Source organism: Nomascus leucogenys, chromosome 12 (assembly GCF_006542625.1).
Source record: "Nomascus leucogenys isolate Asia chromosome 12, Asia_NLE_v1, whole genome shotgun sequence".
NCBI lineage: Eukaryota > Metazoa > Chordata > Mammalia > Primates > Hylobatidae > Nomascus > Nomascus leucogenys.
In genome coordinates, this window is record NC_044392.1 from 80,766,381 (window position 1) to 80,786,322 (window position 19,942).

The 19,942-nt window shown below is 43.8% G+C and overlaps 1 protein-coding gene across 1 annotated transcript in view; it reads left to right on the top strand.

The window, feature by feature from the left end:
- Positions 1-1,601, top strand: part of ABCA4 (ATP binding cassette subfamily A member 4) — a 130,824-nt gene extending 129,223 nt beyond the window's left edge. Inside the window, exon 50 of the mRNA XM_030823299.1 lies at positions 1,193-1,601. Within this exon, the coding sequence (XP_030679159.1) occupies positions 1,193-1,198 (6 nt within the window). The 3' untranslated portion in view covers positions 1,199-1,601. The remainder of the gene's footprint in view (positions 1-1,192) is intronic.
- Positions 1,602-19,942: the final 18,341 nt, after the last annotated feature.

Sequence of the window (19,942 nt, forward strand, 5' to 3'; positions counted from 1 at the left end):
CCATTGGCTTTACAACTCCAAATTGTGAGCCAGGACCACACAGATATTTATCTAGAAATCAGCGTTTGCTTACCAAGAACATTTTCACTCTCCAAAGGACTCCATCCTGGAAAACGTGTTTTGGGATAAGGTCTTATGCAATCTTATACTCTGTTGTTAAAACCAGTGAGGGTCAAGGTGTGAATAGATTAAGTAGGTGACAGATGATCAGACAACTTAGAAACATCCTAAATAGGTTAATAATTGTGTGACCATTGCATGTGCATTCCCAAATTAGGAACAACTCAAATCAATTTCTAATCCTTATTCTTACACTGTTCCAGTTCCCCCATATAACTCGTATCTTTGTGTTAGTTTCAGAAGTTTCTGAAGTACCCCCAGCCTTGATGGGAATCCTCACACCACCTCAAATCCTGTTCTCAGCCCTAAGTACTGTGTTACTCATCCTCTTAAGAGGATGTGTGATTTTAAATCAGATAATGGGATAAACCACACTTCGTCTAGACTGGTCAGGCCTTTGTCCAGTCCCATCCTCGCCCACACTACCCCAGCCCCACAGTGGGCATTGGTTCAGGAATTCAACCCACACTTTATAACTGGAGACAGTGTCTCTCCAGTTAAAAAGGTCACCTTGGTGTCGGCTTCTCAAGGAACATGGGCATCTTTATTAATCAAAGCCCAAGCTTCGATCTGGAACCTAATATCCTGCACTCCAGCTCTCATCTCTCCCCTCCCCCAGTCACATTTTCATGCTTCCCAGAGCCACCCCTACAGGAAGTGGTCAAAGGAATTCTGTACCTCAGGGCTGACCTAAATTAGGATTTCTTGGCTTTTAAGATAATGGTAACTTTCTTAAGCTAAAAAAGCCCCAGAATACCCCATAAGAGCCCTTGGAAACAGCACCATGGGTGTAGCTTCCCTCCAAGATGTAAGCATGTATGCACACGTCTCATATGTGTGAGTCTTTGTAACAAATGCCTGGATCTTAGAACCAGGGAGACCTGATTCATAGATTTCACAGAGAAGGAGAGAAAGATGGCCCATAACCTGGGTGATGTGACAGAATCACAGTGCCCTCAGCTGAGTGCCCTTCAGAGATTGATTGACAACTGTTTAGCTTTTGAAATCTAAAAGCAGTCACACCATCTGAGAAAACCAAGATGACATGAGTCCATGTGATCTCCTTCCACAGGACTGATCTTTCACACCGCTCGTTCCTGCAGCCAGAAAGGAACTCTGGGCAGCTGGAGGCGCAGGAGCCCGTGCCCATATGGTCATCCAAAGGGACTGGCCAGCATAAATGACCCCACTGCAGCAGAAAACAAACACACGAAGAGCGTGCAGCGAATTCAGAAAGAGGCTCTTTCAGGAGGAAACCGAAACTGACTTGCTCACCTGGAACACCTGATGGTGAAACCAAACAAACACAAAATCCTTCTTCTCCAGACCACAGAACTAGAAACCTCAGGCCATCCCACCAGCAGCTTTGGCCTCCATATTGCTCTCATTTCAGGCAGAGCTGCTTTTCTGTGTGTTTGTCTGTGTGTCTGCGTGTGTGTGATTTTCATGGAAAAATAAAATGCAAATGCACTCCTCACAAACTATCCTAATTCACAGTCTCGCTGGTGTGCGCCATCTAGTATAGTTTTAGAAATTCTTTAGGTGGGTGCATAGCTCCTTGTCAGTGCCATGCACTTCTGTGAATGTTACTGCCTCAGGACTGCTTGTTCTGGCAAGATTCTGCAACACTAGGTTGGAAGTGAATGGACTAGTCTTAATGTTCCATGTCAAGTCTTTGTAGAGTTTGAAGAAAACACCCAACTAGTAATGCCTGTAAACATTATCCATCGTCAGCTGGGTATTACTGACTTTAACTTTCATGTCGGTTTGCCCAGCTTATTTGAGTGTTTACCTCACAGGTTTAATTAGGACGGGAGACAAAGAGGCATGGACAGGCGACAGTTGGTCCTTGGTTGGACGTGAGACCCGACAGGACTTTGTAACCATTTGAAGAGGTCAGGACCTCATTCACATGCTGCTGTGCCTTTTCCGCAGTGCTACCATGTGCATCTTCTGCAGTGGTGTTAGAAGGGAATGAAGGCCAGGCGCGGTGGCTCACGCCTGTAATCCCAGCACTTTGGGAGGCTAATACGGGCAGATCAAAAGATCAGAAGATCGAGACCATCCTGACTAACACAGTGAGACCCTGTGTCTACTACAAATACAAAAAATTAGCTGAGCATGGTGGCACATGCCTATAATCCCAGCTACTCGGGAGGCTGAGGCAGGAGAATCACTTGAACCCAGGAGGCAGAGGTTGCAGTGAGCCGAGATTGCGCCACTGCACTCCAGCCTGGGCGACAGAGCAAGACTCTGTCTAAAAATAAATAAATAAAAAGGAATGAAGATGGACATCTAGTTCCCATAAATGCTCACCAAGATTCAGAAAATAATCGTTTTAAACCAAACATTTCCAAAGACTTGTGGATGAGGAGAACAAGTGGGTTTCCTTGCCAGGGCAGTCTCCCCTCCATGACCTAGAGATGGGCTTCGTCATAAACATGCTTTCATTATACTGAGGATAGACTCCAGAGTCAGGGTGAGGGAAGAGGGAAAGGGAAGAGATGCTGAGGCCCAGGAACTCTTGCTGAGAAGAGGATGAGGCAGAAAGTCAGCACAAGGTGCTAAAATTTTTGTTTCAGCAAGAAGGGTCCTGTGCTTGTTTAGAGGCAGACAGAAGGCAAGGGCTATACAACTTTAAGTCCTGCACACCTCCTGGCTTGCCACTTTGCGTCTGCTAGATGCTACGCAAATAACTGCCCACAGAGACTATCAAACTACTCTGGTAGTCCCACAGCTTCATCTGGTGTTGACTTTTTCTTTTAACTTACCAAAGACCAAAACTGTAAGACCATTTTAGCTAGGGCCAGGCTAGAGGTTAGGAAAGCCCAGCACACTGCTTGCGTCACACTGCTGCACCCTGGCTGGTTTCATAATTTAAATTAGCAACTACAATATCACAGGAAAGAAGACTACACTCTTTGGGGCTGCTTAGGAAAAGAAAAGAAAAAAAAAGACTACGTAGGGTAGGGGAGGTGGTTTAGCAGCCATTCTGTTTGGCTGTGAGGGTTTCAGAAAGGCATCATGAACTGGAAAGAGTCACATGCAGGTAAAATCTGCACACCCCCTTAAGGAAAAATCTCAGTTTACCTTTTGTCTCCACTACACCTGAGGTCTGTGTCTTTTCATCCTGTTTTTTCCAGCTCCTGGCACACAGAAAATGTTCAACTAATACCCACCAAACTGAAAACCCAGCAAACTATGAAAACCCAGCAAGAAAAATAGACAGAAAAGAAGTGGGTCCAAGAAAATGATGCCTCCAAAAAGCAGCAAAGGGCAAGTGGAGCAGGAGGATGTCGTGCTTTAAAAACAGCCACAGGCCAGGTGCGGTGGCTCACGTCTAATCCTAGCACTTTGGGAGGCCGAGGTGGGCGGATCGCCTGAGCTCAGGAGTTCGAGACCAGCTGGCCAACATGGTGAAACCCTGTCTCTACTAAAATGCAAAAAAAAAAAAAAAAAAAAAAAAAAAAAAAAAAAAAAATTAGCTGGGTGTGGTGGTGGGTGCCTGTAATCCCAGCTACTCAGGAGGCTGAGGCAGGAGAATTGATTGAACCCGAGAGGCAGAGGTCACAGTGAGCTGAGATCATGCCACTGCACTCCAGCCTGGCAACAGAGCAAGACTCTGTCAAAACAAACAAACAAACAGAAAACAAACAGAAAAAAACAGCCACAAAGCAACGAGGAGGTGGCAAAGCCACAGCTTGCTTGGGTTTGAGGAGGGCTGAAGCTGGAAGCTTGGCCCAGATCTCCTGAGAATGTGTGACTCTACTGAAAGATGCCCCAGTCTGTTAATAAGGGAAATTTATAAGGAAAAGGAGGAGGAAATGGAGAGAGTCAGTTCAGAAAACATGGCCACTCAAGAGATGCTCCAGGCATATGATGTGCTGCCAGAATTTCTAAGTTTCCAGTTCTTCTTTGGGGAGCTCAAGATTTTGGAATAGCTGGGATAAAAAGAGAAATCTCTTTCAAGCTGAGTGAAAAGCCCACTCTAGCTCTCCTGAAGAGACAGGAAGAGAAAAGTGAGGCAGAGAACCCATCGGCAAGGCTCTGGGCTTGGGGCACAGGGTCTCTGTGACAGCCTGGGCACCTTCACTGTGGCCAGTGAGGAGGACGTTCTGCCCCAGCAGGCCTGCGGGGACTATGGGGCAAGGGAGGAGCTCTTCCTCTAGAAATATAGCAGCATCACCCTTGTGGGTGGCTGTTTCAGGCACCAGAAGGACTCAGCCCATGGGCCCCGGCCACCTGGGGCTTGGTTTCCTCAACGCAGCGTTTCAATGCCTGAGCAGGTGCCCTGAGCTTAACAGTTCATGACTCCTGATGATAACAGGGGAGGATTGCTCCGCATTTTGTCCAAGGTGATCATCAAGTTGGGGAAAGCATAGGTACTGGAATTTTCAGATTCATAAAGCCATAGGCTTGTAGAGTTGGAAAATACCTCAGTATTCACAAATTAAGCCTTTATGGGATTGTTTTGTTTGCACTGTTTTTAATAGAAAATGAGAAGCACATTCCAGAAAAATTCAATGGCTTGGCAGGCCATCCAGCCTTCCCTGCAGCCCCACTCCATTGCCGTCCTCCTTAAGTGGCTGCATTCTCCCAGGGCTAAGCATCCACAGGTCCCAGGGGGCATGCCCACTGGACCTAGAACTCTGCAATTCCCTGTCCAAATGATCTAAAGCCCACTTCCAGGGCCTGTGTGAGCTGAGTCAAGGCTGGTCCCAGATCGTGCAGGCTAGTGTCCACCTATGGCACATGAGGCCACTTGGGAAAACAGGGGAAGGAAGAAAAGGGGAGCGAGCCATGGGGCAGTGGGCTGTGCACCACCACAGGCCAGTGTGGAACTCCAAGGAGGCCAAGAAGCTGACATTTGAACCCAGGTCATTATGAAGGTGGTTATTTAGCAGTTTGTTAGCTTCGTTTGTAACTTTAAGTATTGAGACACAAATGGCATGAGGACCCCCAAGGCACTCTACTCAGGGCCCTTCCTGCAGCTCACCATGACACACACTCAGCTTCCTAAGCAGCTGCCTGATGTCCAGGCTCAGATGTGCACATCCCATAAGACATGCTTTGCCCAGACCCAAGCCTTCTTCTTGGTTTTATACTTTAGTACATTTCATAAGAAACCACGGATTATTGTAGCCAAATCCCACAGTCTTGAGTCATGGTGAGTTTCAGGGGGCACATTTCATCCATAAGACACTGCACAGCACCTGGTCAGACGGCATTCCAGGCACACAGCCTAGCCCTGGTGAAATTCTTGTTTTCCAGCAGAGCTAGGCAGCCTCTTTGGTCTTGAACAATACTGATTGCCACGTTCATCCTCTAACAGTTGCCAAAAAGCAAAAGAGTAAGGGGGAAAGGAGAGGAGAGAGGAAACAGTGCAGAAGAAGGTAAAAAAGCATCCACTACTCCATATTCTGGGGACAAAGCAGAGAACAAGACACAGCCTCTGCTTTCACGGTGTTAACATTCTAATGCAGCAGTCAGCACATTTTTTTTTCTGTAAAGGGCTGGATAGTGACTATTTCAGACTTTGCAAGTCATACAGCCTCTGGTTGCAACTACTCAACTTGGCTGTGGTTCACGGAAGCAGCTATAGACAACATGTAAGGAATGGGCAAGGCTGGGTTTGGCTCACAAGCCATACTGTGCCCACCCCTGTTCTAGCAAGTAAACAGATTAATGTTAAAGGACATCAGAGACAGCTTCAGGTGCCTTTTAAGGACCTCCCCCCTCCATTGCCACTTGTTCCGTTTTCTGTTTTATAGTAGGAACTGCAAGTAACTCCAGTTTAGCTGGGACAGCAGATGTTGAAAGATAAGTTGAAGGTCAGAGAATGGGGACAATTTTAAGCTTAAAAACCAAAATTTTAGATCTTCATTGAACTAAATCAACAGCTGGCAGCAGTCAGCCTGCAGGAAGGTGTAACGAGCCTGGGTTTTTACCTGCTTCTCCCATCAGCCCCACTTCATGTAACAAGATGTCTTATAGGTACAGCATCAAGTCCTACCTAAACCAGCAGGAGCCTGAGGGCTCAGCTCCAAACGTTCATAATCATTCCCTCAACTAAAGGTCTAGGGAGCTCTATAGAAACAAAATAGCAAGGTCAGTAAGCTGATCACTTTTAAAATGTGGGCTCTTGGGCAAAAATGTCAGGGAAGAGCCAGGAAGTCCCAATTTATTCGTAGTCCTCTCTTTGGAGAGGATTCCCTATTTTGGAGTGTTCAATGGTATTTATCACTATAAAGATGTAGATGATGAACTTTGAAAACTACAGGATGGTAAGCAATTATAAGGTAATGTTACACTTTTTGTTATTTTAATTGTCCTCACTTTCTGAGATCCTGAACTGATTAATTTTCCTGTTTCAATTGTAGGCATGACTCTTCTCCTGTCCTAAGAGGCTTAAAAAAAAAACCTCAGACTCCTTCTCTTCCACCTTCTTCACCCCCTGTATTCTACCACTTGCCAAAATACAGCTTCCAACACCACAAGGTCATTCCCAAATACCCCTTTTGCCTTTCTTTTATCACTGTCCTTTCTCTGATAGAGGCCTTTATTACTTCCTGCCTGGGTGATGTTCCAGCTCCAAGCCTGGCCTGGCCTCTCCCACATGCACTGATACTACTCTGTTTCTTAAAATCCATTTCCTGAGGTCTGTTTGGTAACACGATTGAACACTTACTATTAGCCAGGCACTGTGCTAACTGCCACATACAATAAAAGTCCCCAACACCACTCTGGTTGGGAAGTTGTCTCAGAAATAGATGAGGTCAATGCAGTAGGGAAAGGGAGGGAGAGGGAATGGGAGAAGGAGAAGGAAAGAGGAGGAGAGAGAAATTGAGAAAATATGAATGAATGAATTATAGGAGCCCAAAAGAAGCACACTCAACTAGCAGGAAGTGGGAGGGAGTAGGGAAGACTTCCCAAAAGGATCATTCACTTAAGTTCTCGATGGTTCCTATAAACTGCAGAGTTAAGTGCAAAATCCTCACTTTGACATTAAAGGCCTTTTATGATTTGGCCCCAACTTACCCTTCCAGCTTGAGCCCTTGACAGTCCACATATGAGCTATAGTCTAGCCAAACAAAACCCCTAAATTCAACCCTCATTTTCCTGTCCCTGTCTTTAATTATTCTCTCCCCTCTCCCTAGAATATCACTTTTCAAATTTGTATTCAGTGTTAACAACTAGTTATTTACATGAAAGTATTTTAAAAATTAAGTTAGTTCTATCTCACAACATACACAAAGATAAACTCCAAGTGGATTAAAGTATTCTTCTTAAAAATAAGAAGTCATTTTATGTAATAATTTTTAAATTGTGAAACAATCACAAATTTACAAGAAAGTTGCAAGTATAATAGAATTTTATCTTCAATCATTTGACAAAAAACTGCCAACCTGAAGCCTCACAGTTTGTATAGTTTGTATATTTCCTACAAACAAATACATTCTCCTACATGATCACAATACAACCACCAACAGCAGTAAATTAACATCACTACCATCTAATCCTCAGACCCCATTCAAGTCTCAACAATTATCCCAATAATCTCCTCCTTTATAGCAAAAGGATCCAGTTCAGAATCACATGTTGCATTGACTTGGCATGTCTTTTTGATCTCCTTTAGTCTGGAACAGCTTCTCAGTCTTTTAACGATGACAGGTCAATTATTTTGTAGTGTTCTTCAATGTGGGCCTGTTTGATGTTTCCTCATAATGAGATTTATGTTATGTATCTTTGGCAGGAATATCTCAGAAATGATACTGTGTTCTTTTCTTTCATTGCATCCTATTAGATGGCGTGCAATTTCAATTTGACCCATTACTAATGATGTTCACTTTAATCACTTGATTATGGAGGTGTCTGCAGCCTTCCATAAGATGATTCTCTTTCCCTTTGTAATTAACGGGTATTTTATTTATTTATACGTATTTATTTATGAATTCATGGCTTCCTATTTTATTCAATGGGTTCAATTCTTTACTATTTAACTTAATGTCCAATTTGTCCCTTATTTAGCTAGTAGAAATCCATCAAATGGCTCTTGTGTCCTTTTGATGTGTTTCACATCATTCTTTGAGCACTTACCTGCTTTCTGGCACAACAAGATATTCCAGGTTTATCTTGCCATTTCCCAATCTGGAATCACCCATTTCCCCAAGGGCCCTGGTTCTTTTTAGGGAAAATACTATTCAGAAGCCCACATCTAGGCTCTCTTAGTGAACAATTAGAGAATATGTATGTATGTATGTATAAATGTGTAGATAGAGAATAGATATATATACAGTCATATCTATATTTATTTCTCTCTATATTAATGTATACATCAACAATCATGAGGTTATGCTGGTACCTCCAATTCCAATACATCACAGCATTTACTTTCATTTTTTTCCTTCCACATTTTCAGCGCCCTTCCCTTAAAAATTGGCTCCCAATATCTTTAATATATTTATACACACATTTAGTTATATGATCAATCCCTCTGGATATAACACATCTCCTATCTCCACCACTGTCCTCCTGCCTACCTTCCCCAACAAGAATCTCACCTGACACTACCGGGGTTCTGACACCCACACTTTCCACCCCCTGGTCAGGCTCTGACTCCCCACCCTGGGCCACTCCAGCACATAGATACCCTCCTCACCCTGCCTGGGGTCTGGTTTCCACACCAGGCCACCTTCCTACACAGACGCCCTCCTTGCCTCGCCTGGGCTCTTACACCTGCTCACAGCCCCTGAGGCTCCCCTCAGCCCTACCTGGGCACCTACCCGGCTCCCCAACACCTAAGAGCCTTAAGAATGATTCACTCGGCCAGGTGTGGTGGCTCACGCCTGTAATCCCAGCACTTTGGGAGGCTGAGGTGGGTGGATCACGAGGTCAGGAGATCAAGACCATCCTGGCTAACAGTGAAACCCCGTCTCTACTAAAAATACAAAAAATTAGCCAGGTGTGGTGGCAGGCACCTGTAGCCCCAGCTACTTGGGAGGCTGAGGCAGGAGAATGGTGTGAACCAGGGAGGTGGAGCTTGCAGTGAGCCAAGATCAGGGCACTGCACTCCAGCCTGGGCAACAGAGCGAGACTCCATCTCAAAAAAAAAAAAAAAGAATGACTTACTCAGAAAGAAAGGAAACAGAAGAGGGAAAGGAAGAGTACCCAAGACCACTTTTGAAAAACCAACGTGGCAAATCCTTAGAAGAAAACATAAGATACTGTTTTCATTGTGTTGAGATAAGAAAAGTCTTCTTAATAATGTTGGTTGCTAACACTTAATGAATGCCAGGGACTCATGGCACTAATGAGTCAACTATATGCCAGGGACTGTTTTAAGCACTTTATATATTTAATTGCATAGTCCTTACAACTACCTAATAAGCAGGAACTGTGATTATCTCCATTTGACAGATAAATGGATGGAAACCCAAAGAGGTAAACTTGACCAAAACTGCACAGTAAGCCATGGGGCTGGGATTTAAACCCACATGGTCTGGCTCCAGAGCTTATATTCTTACTCACTACTCCAGCCTCTCCAAAGACACATAACAAAACATGTGCATGTGCGCACACATATACACACACAGACACACACACACGCACACACACACACACGCACACTCCGTAGGGGAAAAGATTCATTAATTTGAGTACACTAAAATGAAAAACATCCACAAAACAAAACACACTCTAAAAAAGACTGCAGACAGAAAGAAATTATTTTCAGTGTACATAATGAACAAAGAATTAGTATTCTGATAGATATAAAAAAGACAAATAACCCAAAAGACAAATGAGCAGAGAATACAAATAGACACTTCACAGAAGGGGAGACTCAAATAGTCACTAAGCATGTGAAAAGATGCACACAGCCTCACTGGTAATCAAGGAAATAAAAATCCAAATAACAACGGGATACTATTTCACCTATTAGGTTGGCAAAAATCAGAAAGATGAATGCTACCAAATCTGTCATCATCATGGAGAATTGGGAACTCCCACTACTAGTGGGCATGTGTGAAGAGGGTCCCCAAGACCACCCTCATGTTCAGAGATGCATGTACTAGAAGGACTCACAAGACATGTTCAGAGATATGCTAGAGGGACTTAGAAGATTCAGCATATAATTGTACTCACGGCTAAGATGTATTACAGCAATGGAGTAAGAATACACAGCTGGATCATAAGGGAAGAAAACATGGAAAGGATCTGGTGGGATCCATGCATGGGATCCATGCATAGGCTCCTGTATGCTTTCCTCCTCCCATGAGGGATCACATAGAGTACATTCATTTCCCAGTGGTGAAAATGCGGCAACAGGTGTGTGATGCTTCTGCCCAGAGAAGCCCATTAGAGAGTTGGCACCCAAGGTTTCTATTGTGTCACATAAGCACACTTTAACTAGCATGCTTCAAAATTCCAGACTCCAGGAGGAAAGGAAGGGCTCAGCATGAACCACACTGTTTGCACGGTCTAAGCACAGTAAGCCATGCTTATTCATTAAAGAACAATAGGAACACTCCAGAAACCCAAGTTCCCAGATGCCAGCTAAGGGCTAGCCTTGCAAGCAGGCCCTTCTAAAAACAGCAGCTTCGGGTCTGCTATTATAACCATTTGCTGCAGAGTGTCCATGGATAGGACCAGTTTGGACAGCATTTGACAACATCTAGTAAAGTTAGATGTACATGTCCACCGGCCCGAACCTTTCTCCTAGGTCTACTCTGTCTTAGAGAAACTGGACATGTGCACAGGAGGATATGCTCAGGTGTGTTCTTTGCAGCCTTGTTTATAAAAGCAAAATATTAAAAACAATCTGAATGCTAATCAAGAGAAAATGAGTAAATAAAGTATGACCTGTTCATGCAATGGATGTTATATAGTAATGAAAATGAACTAGAAATGGGTAAGTCTCAAAATATAATGTTAGTAAAAATACATAACGGCAGCAAGATCTTCCATGGCCACTCTAAGGAAAATTTTGATTTCCTCTACTGCCATCCTCATGTCATATTCCCTTCTCTGCTTTTTCTTACATTGTTAGTAGTTGTCACTTTGTCACATACCACGTTTTTATTTATTTATCTTGCTTATTGTCTCTCTGCCCCTCTGGAATACAGAGAATAAATTTTCATTTTTTTTATGGCTGTATCTCCAATGCCTAAAACAATACTTGGCCATAGATAGTAGTTACTCAATAAAGTACTTCCTACCTGGGAAACACCATTCTGGACTTTGGCCTTGGGAAATAACTGATGACTAAGTCCTCAAAAGCAATTGCAACAAAAACAAAAATTGGCAAGTGAGATCTAATTAAATTAAAGAACTTCTATACAGCAAAAGAAACTGTCAACAGAGTAAACAGACAACCTATAGAATGGGGAAAAAATTCACAAACTATGCATCTGATGAAAGTGTAATACACAGAACTTATAAGGAACTTAATTCAACAAGCAAAAAACAATACCATTAAAAAGTGAGCAAAAGACATGAACAGACACTTCTCAAAAGAAGACATACAAGCAGCCAACAAACACGTGAAAGAATGTTCAATATCACTAATCATCAGAGAAATGCAAATCAAAATCACAAGTAGATACCATCTCGCACCAGTTGGAATGGCTATCATTACAAAGTCAAAAAACAATAAATGATGGCGAGACTGGAAAAAAGGAAACGCTTATACACCGTTGGTGGGAATGTAAGTTAGTTCAGCAACTGTGGATTTCGCAAAGAACTTAGAACTACCATTTGACCCAGCAGTCCCAATAAATCATCCAGAATGATTTATTTCTCAAAAGAAAATAAGTCATTGTACCAAAAAGACACATGCACACATATGTTCACTGCAGCACTATTTATAATAGCAAAGACACGGAATCAACCTAGATGCCCATCAACAGTAGACTGGATAAAGAAAATGTGATTAGATAGATAGATAGATAGATAGATAGATAGATATCTCATGGAATACTATGAAGCCATAAAAAAGAACAAAATCAAGTCCTCTGCAGCAACATGAATGCAGCTGGAGGCCAATATCCTAAGAAAATTTAAAAGGAAAAGAAAACCAAAACCACATGTTCTGATTTATAAGTGAGAGCTAAACATTGGGTACTCATGGACATAAAGATGGCAACAATAATAATAGACACTGAGGACTACTAGAGGGGGCAGGGAGGGAAGGGAGAAAGGGTTGAAAAGCTAACTACTGGATACTATGCTCACCACCTGGGTGATGTGATCAATCATACCTTAAGCCTCGGCATCACACAGTATACCCATGTAATAAACCTGCACATATACTTTTTAAATGTAAAATAAAAGTTGAAATTATTTAAACAATAAGGTATTTGCTGAATTAATAAGTGAAGTGTGGTGCAATTTTTATAAAATTTAAAACATGTAAAATACTAAATATTATAGATACATGTGTATATAGTAAAAAAAAAAAAATGTTGTGACATGCATGAGGATTATAAATACCAAATTCAGGAAGTGATTGTCTATTCCTAGGTGGGGAAAGAAGGGGATGAGATCAGAGAGAGCTATAAAGGAGGCTCAACTGTATCTGTAATATTTAAATTTCTTAAAAATATGTGACACAAACACGGCAATACATTAAGAATTGACAAAAAAAAGTCGTGGGCACACAGATATTTTTAAGATTATTCTCTATATTTTTATATGCTAGAAATGGTTCCTTTAAAAATATTGTATCCCTGCTGGGCACTGTGGCTTATGCCTGTAATCCCAGCACTTTGAGAGAATCACCTGAACCCAGGAGTTTGAGATCAGCCAGGGCAACATGGCAAGACACCATCTCTACAAATATTTACAATATATTAAATAAATATAAATAAAAATTAAAATAGTCTACCCAGAGCAAATGTCTTACACCACCAGCCACCACCCCTGCCAACATCACCATCAAGCAGAAGCTGCCTTCATTCCCATGAATATTCACAGCCATATGTGCACGACTCTTCTGAATGACAACTTACTTCACTTCTCCCATCTCCCTACTAGACTGCAAGATCTCTCATATTGAATTTTACTCATCTTTGCATCCCTCACATGATCTTTCATGGTATCTTGCTACAAAATGTATTTTCATTAAATACTGAATTGGGTAGAACAAAAATGTTAATTTGGGAAAGAGCAGACAGAACGGGCTACATAATTTGTGGGGCCCAGTGCAAAATTAAAATGTGGTCATCTTGTTAAAAAAATTAGACTTTCAAGAAGGCGGCAACAGAGCATTAAATCAAATGCAGAGCCCTATGAGTGTAGAATCCTGTGCAACTAAACAGGCCACATACCCATGAAGCCGGCTGACAACAGGCTTTGAATTCACAATTCACAAAGTATCTGAATGATTTATAAGGATGGAATGTAGGGAGGCTGCTAGCTATGCATCCAAATCCATTCTTTTCTTTTTCCACAGTAACAGAGTAATAACTTGGTGGGTGGTCGCCCAGGTAAGAGCTACATTTCCCAAGCTCATAGTAAGGTGTGGCCTTGTCACTAAGTTTTCTCCAGCAGAACAGAGTAGAAAGGATGTGTGCAAAGTCCAAGAAGGATTGCGCCTCCACGCTATCTTCCCCGACTCTGCCATATGAAATGTGGATTTATGGTAACCCAGTTTCGACCATGGAAACAGCCTCAAGGACTCAGGATAGCAGAGCCACAAAATGGAAGGACTCTGGGTCCCTGAGTGTTTGTGTGGAGCAGGACTGCAGTACACTCCCCTCAAGACCACTAGGTGGCCCAAGTTAGTGAGGGTCTCTGGCTACAGCAGCTGAGCTTGGGTAACTTAAGTGACAGGATGAAAACATTATTTTTTATTCATCCAACAGCCAGATATATGACCTTCCAGACTAAGCCAATGCTGTGACAGGCCTGCAGGCCCCTGTGCACTGGCAGCAGCAATGAGCCCTGGGTCAGCTCTGAGGAAGGAACTTAGCTTAGAGGGGGAAGTGAACTCAGCTCAGGTGGGACACACAGCTCTCTCCAGAGAACTCAAGCAGCTGCAGAGGATGTTAAAGTTCCTTGACAGAGCAAGCTTGGAAGTCCCACACTGAAAATATCTTACGGTACAGTCCATTAAAGATGTCCCCAGAGTGCCCAGAATCCTTCCTGCCAGCCTGGGACGGGCTCCTCACCGACCATTCAGATCTCTGTCTCTAGGAGACTCAGTAAGCAGGATCACTGGAGCTGAAAAGCAGCTGGGCTGTGGCAGATGGATCAGGGAAAGAGACTATTTACACAGCAGCATTGAGACAACACAGAGTCATCTAGTTCCCACCAAGGCTCCAAACAGCTCCCAAGCCATGTTAAGCCCCAAATCCAACCAGCTACTCACTGGATAACATCCAGGGATCAAGGATCAGAAGTTATATAACAAGCACATATTCCACAATGCATGCGCGCGCACACACACACACACACACACACACACACATCTTTCTTTGGCAACAGGCCTTGGCTTTCATAACCACATTGTACTTGGATTTGCTTGGGAATTTTAACAGCTATAATTAACGAATGTCTATGCCTCATATTCCTATTTCCATGAAAACTGGGCCAGCTAACTGAAGAGGCTTAGGCAGACGGAAACTAGGATATCTGACCTTGGACCTTGCAAAACCAAAGAGGGATAGGAAGGAATCTGGAATTTGCCAAAGGATGCAGCTGAGAAAGTATTTTCAATATTTAGCATTTTCAACATATTTAACATGTTTTCCAAGAAATAGCCGGGCTACTCATTAAAGCCCATAAAAAAGCCAAGGTTTAGGGAACTTGCCTGAGGTCAGAGGGAAACTGAATGCCACAGCCAGGACCAGGCTCAAGTTTTAACCGCCCCAGTCCTGCTCCAGCCCGCAGACATACCTCTCTCCCTTTTAATTAAAAAGAACAGCAGAGAAGCAGACAGGTATCAAGCAAAGGCCAAATGGCATGTACTGCGTATACACACTCAAAAACACAGTGCAGTTGCAGGACCTAAAACACTAGTGAGAAACAAATCTTGGGACTGTAACAGCAAGGTAGGATGGAGAAGGGGGTTGAAAAATGCTGAAGCCATATGCGGAGAGCCTGGGAGCGGTTCCCACCTGGAGGCAGGCACCCGCGGGGCTGTGCATACACAGCCAAGCAGAGAGCAGCAGGGCCAGGACGGAGGTGGGGAGCCAGGACAACTCGCCTTCACGATACTCCCTAATGGCATGGTTCCATGGAAATCTGATGAATAGACATCCTTTCATTCAACCTTTTGATGAAGTGGAAAAAAATGGCAAATACAGGCCAAGCTGGAAACAATAAAACAAAAGGATGAAAGAAAGCTAAAGAAATATGCATCGTGAGCCATTTGGAATAAACACTCTGCTGCTGACACACCTTGGGATTCTGGAAAAAGACTCAGTTAACGCAGGGAGGCGGACACAAGCTTCTCGTCAGGCTAAGGTTGAAAGGTCTGCCAAGGTAACAGGAGCTGGCTGTTTAGGGAAACTGCATCTTCTATCAGAGGCCTCTGCAAAAAGAAAGAACTTCAGGAGTGTTAAAAAAGTTTCAAACGTGCAAACTCATGTGTGCACCATTTCATGATCTGAGTTTATTTTGGGAGAGCAAGAGATGAAAAAGGAGCTACATGTAGTTGACCAGAGCACAGGGAGGGGTGCTGGCCTGTTTTTAAGCCACGAAAGCCTTGGTTAATAGCAGAGAGAGGAGACTGGGAAGAATCTTATCAAGGAGTTCCTGCCTACCATGCCCACATGCCCACCCTTCCATAGGTATCTATTGCCATGAACACTCACCAGCACCCACAACTTCCCTCTGGTTGACAGCCCAAAACAAGGCCTTCATAATAAAGCCTCATGGCAGAGCCTGCCAAGCCTCCCAAGAGCTGGCGGGAGCATACCAGCTATACCTTTCCCAAACTCTTCCCCATTCTTGGCCCAGGTTTTGTCTGACACCTGACCCTCACTGATGGTGTTGTTTGTGGCCCCTACTCTAATTCCTACCTTTAAGACTTGGTATGGTTGTTACTTGATCTTAGGAGCACTGACCCTTAGTACGCCGACAAATGCCCACTCAGACCTCTCTCCTTTCTCCTTCAAAGTCCTGGGGTGCGGTACATGTCTTAGTTTCAGGCCCTGGGTTCCCCCACTCCCAGTGGTAGCCCACCCATCTGCCACCCCCAACAGTCCAACCCCAGCCTCAGGTGGGTGGTTTTGCAGAGTTATAACAGGGCCACACTGTGGTGGTACCTCTATTTGTAATTTGTTCCGTATGTTATACCTAACTTAATCTTTAGTTAAATGTACACGGTTAATCTCATATCTTGGGTTTATTTCTTCTTTATTAATCTTATTGTCCTTTAGCAACCAGAATTTAAAACCACCAATATTCAGGTTTTGTTAAGAAGACATACCAACCCAAATAGACTCAAAGCTCTGGTATCTCTAACTGAAGACCTTTGTTAGCTCTCACCTGTTTCTGAGCCCCTACTATGGGTCGAGAAGCATAGAGTGCACTGAGAAACCAAGGACAAGACACAATTCCCAATCGTGCAGGGCTCAATGTCCCATGGGGAGAAAGGCAAATATCCAGTGTTATGATTCAGGGTGAGTTTCACTAAGAGGGAGGAAGTGGAGGCATGCCTGATCCAAAGGAGATCATGAGTAAACTCACTGTTAAGAAGACTAACAGAATAACAAGGGGGAAGAGTAAGGAGAGAGGGGGAATGGTAGAGAGAGTACTCTAAGAATGGGAGCAGCATGGGAGTGATAGAGAGACTGGCAAGTTCTCTGAGATGCATCAGTATGGCTAGAAGTGGGGAGATGTGGGTTTGGTAGGTGCTTCCGGGGAAGATAGAAACAGGTCAAGCTATGTGCTGGTGCACCTTGTACTCCATGCTAAGCCATTTGGACTTTATCTTGTGGTGTACTTTGACTCTTACACTTTCATGAACATAAAATCACAAGGAGAGCTTGTTTTAACTGTAGGCTCCTGAACCCTGCATGCAGAAATTCAGATTCAATGGCCAGAGAGTGGACCCAGGAGTCTGCATGTTGATAATCCCTCCCTTCCCAGGGTGAGTTTGATGCAGGGGATGGTTGGGTGACACTTTTCCAAACACAGCTGTAGGAGACATGGAGTTATAGAGGGTTGGCATGATCAGGACTGTTTCAGAAAAATCACTCTTGCGGAAAGCACCCTGTACATGCTCACTCAGCAGAGCCCCCTAATCCTTTGATAATCCTTCTGTAACCTTCTGTTGCCCAGGGGCTGCAAAGCTCAGAGTGGGCTCTGAGAGTGACAGTCTCCTGAGAAGAGAGGCCACTGGGAAGGCCATGTGTGAGTGGTCCTGCACTGCTTTGTTTTGCCTCTTTTGTAGCCCAAAACCCGAGGCAAGGAGGAGTGCTGGTTGTGAAAGCATGAAAGCCCTGGGGCCCCAGATCCATTGATGGGCTTACAGATTCTGGAGGACACAGCTAGGGGCTAGAGCCTGGAACAGATCCCTGTCTGGTCTACCCAAGGCTGCAGAAGCTCCTGACAGGACGGAACCTGTGCTCATTTGGTTAACAAAGGCCCCAGGGGAATTTGGGTTCAGGCCCTGTCAGCTATTTACCCCTGAAATGTCAATGAAAGCACCTCCTAGAGCTGACCTCACCCTGATTAATGTAGTCTAGTTTCCTGCAGCCAATACTGATAAATTCATTGATAAATATTTCGTACGTGGGTTTTTGTAGCGACTGCCTTCTTATAACCTGGGGGTACTGAGAATGGTCAGAAACCCAGGCTGGCTGGCTGACGCTGGCTGACAGCACAGAAGGCTAGGTGATGTTATTTCTTCTTGTTACTCACAACCTGCTCACACCAAATTCCAGGTCCTATCAGCGCCCACCATCTGTCTCATCTTCCCATGCTTCCTCCAATGCAAGAGTCTCATCTCTCCCAAAATTAGACAATGCTATGGAAAGTATCATTTTGCGTCATAATTTTAGAACATGATGTCAGAGCAAGAGGGCAAGAAACAAGTCTTGGGCTTCTTTTTTCTGGCTCTTGGTGGCAAGCAGCTACTCCAGTGAACAGGTCTGAAGTGAGCAAGAGACCTCTGTATGGGTGGGGTGGGCTGGGGCTCACTTTCAGCCCCCCAGCCAATGTGCTAAAAACTCAGCTCCAAGGCCACCCAGTCACCAGCTATCATACTGGGATCACTTGTTGACTAAACACTTCCCAGATAACTTTTTGGCCTACGCTTAACATAATTGCCCCTTCACCAGCTGAATCCTGACTGGAACTTGCTGGTATTGTGACCCCATTGACTATCTGGTGCGACAGCATTAAAGATCTGGAGAAGAAAACAGAAAAAATAATCATATTCAGGTGCTTTAAACAGCCATAAGGAGATAGCTCAATTTAAGGTAGAGACAGGGACCTAAATTAAACATTTTGGCTTTTCTATGTCAAACTGTCTTTCAATTTATAGGCCATAAACATTTAAACGTCATATTTGTGCGTGTGTGGTCTGATGATATTTGTGTGTAGTCGATACCTAAAATATTTAAGAAACATCAACCTTACGTCACTAATTGAAGGATAAGTTTCACACAGGTATCAGACGTATTTATAATTAATAAGGAGCTTCTAGAGAGTTGATCATTTGTAATCTACTTTCAACATCATGATCAGGCCAGGCGCGGTGGCTCATACCTGTAATCCCATCACTTTGGGAGGCCAAGCCAGACAGATCATTTGAGGTCAGGAGTTCGAGACTAGCCTGGCCAACATGGTGAAAACCCGTCTCTACTGAAAATACAAAAATCAGCCGGGCATGGTGGCACATGCTTGTAATCCAACAACTCAGGAGGCTGAGGCAGGAGAATCGCTTGAACCCGGGAGGTGGAGGTTGCAGTGAGCCGAGATCGAGATCAAGCCACTGCACTCCAGCCTGGGTGACAGAGCTGAGACTGTCTCAAAACAAAAACAAACCATGAACAAAGCTTGAGATGGCTATCAAGGATACTATTCTACTCTAAAGAACTAAAGCAATAAAATCATTACAACTTGTTAACTTGAGGAATTGAGTGGTTGGGTTTAGTAAGACCCAGCCAAAGTACTGCATCTTGGTGCAGAGATCAAGAGGCTGATGGGTAAGGACAATTCAGTGACAATCATCCCTCTGCCGCTCATGACACCCATGACACCTAGAGACAGGGATTTAAAACTGGCCCAACTAGGGGGTGCAGTCACCATCCATTCGGATCTGGGATAAAGATACCTGAAGTCCCAAGATAACATTAAGATCTAGGAATTGGTTTAAACTAGAATAAGCCTCCAAGTAGTCTCCAAAATGATATGTTTATACATTTTATAGCTATTTTGTCAAAAGTGGGACATAAAAGTCAGACATGTCCACATACAGGAAACTCATTCATGTCAATTAATTCTAGACATTATTACCTCAAAATTAACTATGAGGATTAAACTATGGCATTGGCTTTCAAGGATTGAGCCCTTCTCCTCAGCGTTGCTGGTGACAACATGAGTCCACAATGACATCATCTAGTGCACGCCAATACCTGTGACAGGGAATAAAGCACAGAGCTGCAGGAGGCACAGGAGCTTCCCTGGGTCCAGTTTCCAGAATAGAATCATGACCAAGGTCAAAAGCTGGCTTGGTGGCCAGCGTGGAGTGCCAGGGTTACCTGTTACCTCTGGCATAGAGCCCCTGAACTTGTTCTGCCTCCAGAGCTCTTAGAAGTTGTTCTTAGAAGTTCTTCTTTTGTGGGCCGACACTATGGGATAAAAAGGGTGT